The sequence below is a fragment of the Ursus arctos genome, chromosome X, assembly GCF_023065955.2.
Source record: "Ursus arctos isolate Adak ecotype North America chromosome X, UrsArc2.0, whole genome shotgun sequence".
Lineage (NCBI taxonomy): Eukaryota > Metazoa > Chordata > Mammalia > Carnivora > Ursidae > Ursus > Ursus arctos.
In genome coordinates this window covers 78336183-78340352 of record NC_079873.1, presented here as the reverse complement: position 1 = coordinate 78340352, position 4170 = coordinate 78336183, and the positions used below count along the sequence as shown (strand labels likewise).

At 51.4% G+C, this 4170-nt stretch overlaps 1 protein-coding gene across 8 annotated transcripts; it reads left to right on the top strand.

Moving 5' to 3' along the window:
* Nucleotides 1–1043: 1043 nt before the first annotated feature.
* On the top strand, nucleotides 1044–3951 carry LOC113244308 (protein ARMCX6-like). 8 transcript variants are annotated; one of them, XR_007188358.2, is made up of 5 exons: nucleotides 1077–1177; nucleotides 1482–1571; nucleotides 1892–2007; nucleotides 2319–2822; nucleotides 3321–3951. XR_007188358.2 is itself a non-coding variant. In XM_048213526.2 (4 exons), exon 4 carries the CDS (start codon nucleotides 2461–2463, stop codon nucleotides 3361–3363), a length of 903 nt encoding a protein of 300 aa, XP_048069483.1. In that variant the 5' UTR covers nucleotides 1044–1181; nucleotides 1482–1571; nucleotides 1892–2007; nucleotides 2319–2460; the 3' UTR covers nucleotides 3364–3951. The 8 variants fall into 8 exon arrangements, 7 of the variants coding, with proteins under 7 accessions (XP_048069483.1, XP_048069482.1, XP_044234535.2 ...); XM_048213526.2 differs by having other exon boundaries at nucleotides 1044–1181; nucleotides 2319–3951; XM_048213525.2 differs by having other exon boundaries at nucleotides 1062–1177; nucleotides 2319–3951.
* The last annotated feature ends 219 nt before the right edge of the window (nucleotides 3952–4170 follow it).

Here is a 4170-nt window from a genome sequence, read left to right as displayed (position 1 = left end):
GATTATTTCTGAGTTACACCATGAAACTTCAGAATAGATTTTAAATAAAGACTTTTGAATGAAAGACAGGCTAACATGAGAAGTTACTAAGTTCTAACATAAGAAGTTACTGAAGTTCACCTGAACGGTAAGATTCATCTGAATTTAGGGTCTGCATAAAGTCTGTCCTTTGAAGCCAGAGTGAAAGCCATCCAGCAATCTTTTATGAAGTTCTCACCCATCTGACACTTAATACTACGAGTTCAGCCAGGAATAAGAAAGGGATAGTGATTCACTTATCAAAAATGGCCACGATTAAAACACTGACCACCTCACCATAGATTCATTTTATCCACCAATTTATAAATCATCTGAAAGCACACTGGTTTTGTTTGTAAGGATATGTTTTTAAATTTTAATATGCTGTTTGAAAGCTGCTATTTCCTGTGTAGTCAGCAGAAAACATTTTCATCAGGGTACAAATTAATTTAACCAAATCAATGAGGCCTCTCTATTAACTGGGAAATCTTGTTTATGACATACATATATATATGTATGCACACAACATATGTACATAACTCGAATTCTTTTTTCTCCAAGTGAAATTGATTTATTATATTTTCTGGTTACAGAGTAGTCTGGCTTGAGTCAATAAAAAAGGAAGGATGAAATAGAACATAAATATATGAAAAATATTAATAAAAACCTCACTACTAATTGAGCTTCCTTTTATGCCACCTCCCAGCCCCAAGTTTGGTGCAGAGACTGGATGTGCGAAGGGGTAGAAATTAAGGAATGGGGGGGGCAAGCGTTTCAGAGCCAAGGAAAGGATAAGAAATTTCCCCCAGAAGAAGTAGAAGTAACAGCAGACCCACGAAGAGATGCGGCCCCTTGGTCTACTTAGAGAAAGGCAAATTCAAACACAGAGAGCCACGGCCACTTCTGGCTTAATGGTATTGTTATAGAGGAAAAGAGTGACAGGGCCCAGTGCGAAGGGGGGAGGTACGGGGCAGGCTGGCGCCTGCCGCACTGCTTGTGGGAGTGGAAATTGGGGGCCAGAGCTCACTGGTGACGTGGTCGTCACGTGACCAAGAGCTGCCTAGAGCAGAAGTCCTGCTAGTCGCCTCCGTCTGGGTACCAGCCCCCTATTACTCTGCAGGCGTGCGAAGGAAGAAGGAAACTAGCCCCGGACCGCGAGGTCGGTACGAGCCTGGGCGCTGCTTAGAGGCGGGTGGGGACAGGAGAGGGCCAAGGGCGCCCCGGATCCAGGTTCGGGCTGATCCGGGCTGTGTCCCCTTCCCGCCTAATTTCTAAATACCGCCGCCCCCCCTCCCTAGTGCCCATTTAGTAGAGAGAACCGGCGGACTTCGGGCGCGGGTGAGGGGAGTGAATGGCGGTGGCCAGAGACTCCGAAGAAAGGTGCCACAGTCAGGGTACTCGTGTCCCGAGTCCTGCTCCGTCCACCAAGCACTCCGTCCCCTCGGTTCCCTGCCTGTTTGCAGGTTTGTAGGTCTGTTGGCCTATAGGTCGCCTCAAAAGTCGTGCCGAGGGAAGGAGCGAACTGCCTTGGGACCGTGCAGGTCCGTGTGAAGGTGGGATGAGCCCTGGACCCTGGCTGGGGGTGGCGCTGGGGGTGGCGGAGGAGGAAGGGCTGGGATCTGCGCGGGCCGGGTCCGAGTCGCCCTCTCCTGGCCCCTTCTTTCTCCACACCCCCTCCCATTTCGGCGCAGGGAAAGGGGTGTGGCGGCCTTTGCTGGGGAAATGGCGGACGATAACGAGGGAGGAGGGGGGAAACCCGCGTGTGGAAAGTCGGGAAGGTGGGAGAGATATTTTGAAGTCAAAGGCTGGAAATGCAGGAAAGCGGGTATTAGGACCCGTCTTCTCAGTGCTGATCCATCCACAACACTTTCAGTTCTCCAAAGCCAGCTATCTGTGTTTCCGACCTTCTGCCAGACTGTCCATCAATCTCCCTGGAAGGAGCACTGACAACAGAAGACGAGGGAAGAAGAAGAAATTTACCTGATTTTGGTAAATTGGTTTGGTGGGAGAAACCTGCCTGTGAAGCTTTGGGGGAGGGGTTGGTGGTGGAGGAAGCATGTTTGCTTTTCCTTGTCACCCTCCTGGCTATCATAGCACAGCCCCATCCCCTGCCCTTTTCTGTAGGGCCTGGAAGAGAAATGGTGGGTCCTGAGGATAGATAGAGGATGACAAAAAGGAACAAATAAATAGTTTCCTAATAATCCACCTCTCTCAACCAGAACTCAAACTCCACTCTGTTTGTGTAGTGAGGCACAAACTCAGACACAGCACAAGGCCCTGATACCATTTTGCACCCATAGATTCATCACAAGCTACAGGAGCCCAGGAGAGGCTGAAGAGGACTACGCCCCACCATTCCTCACCCTGGCCCTGAGAAGCCTCCTCAGTCAGGTGGAACAAGGCCCTCTCCTGTCCTGTCCCAAGGCTGGCACGGGCTTGAGCATGGGCCGGGCTCGGGAAGTAGGGTGGATGGCAGCAGGACTGATGATTGGGGCTGGTGCCTGCTACTGTGTTTACAAACTAACCATAGGAAGAGATGACAGTGACAAGTTGGAGGAGGAGGAAGAGGAATGGGACGATGACCAGGAGCTGGATGAGGAGGAACCTGAGTTTTGGTTTGATTTCACAACTATGGCTCGGCCCTGGAGTGAGGATGGGGACTGGACTGAACCTGGGGCCCCTGGTGGCACCGAGGACAGGCCCTCAGGTGGGGGCAAGGCCAACCGAACACACCCAGTAAAACAGCGCACATTCCCCTATGAACATAAAAATACTTGGAGCACTCAAAGCTTTAGAAATTTCAGGTGTGTACTTGACCTCTCTAAGTGTCCTTTCATTCAGGGGAAAATGTGGTTTGCTCAGCCCAAGGATGCTGGTTTTTCATTTAGCCATGATATCAATAGTCATTTGGCCAGCCTCTCCATTGTTAGAAACACGATCCCCACTCCCGGCCCTGCTATTAAGGAGATGGCTCTCTGTGCTCTGGATAACTTGAACGCAAGGGTTGAAAATCAGGGCCAGATTAAGATGTACATCAATGAAGTGTGTCGGGAGACTGTGTCACATTGCTGCAACTCGTTTCTGCAGCGGGCCGGATTAGATTTGTTAATAGGCATGACAGTTATTAATAACATGCTTGCCAAGTCCGTTTCAGACTTGAAGTTCCCTTTGCTATCTGAGGGAAGTAGATGTGCTGAGGTTCAGGTTTTGAAACTGTTGATGGGTTTGTCTGAAAAGCCGGTCTTGGCTGGGGAATTGCTGGGTGCCCCAATGCTGCTCTCACTCATGTCCCTCTCGATCAGGAACGGAAACGCACAGGTTCTGCCCGACACCCTGGCCTCTTAAATGGCCATCTCGAACGGAACAGAGCCGAATCCACCCAAACCCCTCTGGCGAACACACGCTCGTGTTCTCGTTCAAAGAATCTGCCGTGGGTGCTGCGGAAGATCCAGCCTTAGCCAGTCACCCCACCACGGGGTGGAAGTTACACTTGCTACATCGAGGACCACACTCTTCTGGGCCAGGCAGGGGTCCCCCCAGAGCTCTGAGTAACTTCTGGATTTTGCAGTCTGCGGGCAGCGTGCATTGTCAATCACTCCCTTGCGGCCTTCCTCCTGTGCTAAAGGGATCCTTTCAGCCGCCAGCTGTGGCTACAGAACTTCCTATGAGAGCATCGGGAGGGAGGCCTTGCCTGTGGTGGTCTCCCTGTCCGAGCTGGACCATTTTGTGTAGACCAGGCACGTGTCGGGGCTCGTGCTGAAAACGCATCCGTTGCCGCTTAGGTTGAATTCTTTCCCATCTACTCCTTCTGCTATGTGAGCTGGTGGCTGGTGAACCCATGCCTCCAAAGAGGACTCTCCCCTTCTCTGTGCTGTGCTGACTTAACCTCCATTTGTATGTATCATCAATAAAGTCGTGTGCTTTGATTGGCAAGAACGAGACATGGAACTCGTCCTTGCGTTGACAGTCCACATGCAGAGGAAGACAAAGACAGGCGACCAGGGCTAGGTGACTGGGGCCTTAGCTCCCTGACTGGGGCGCGCTCACCAGTGCTCGCAGGAGGCAGGGGTAGAGGTGGGCTGGAGGGCTCAGGATAAGCCTCCAGAAGGGGCTGGGGGCCAGGGAGCAGAGGGGGGCTCGTGGAATTAGGAC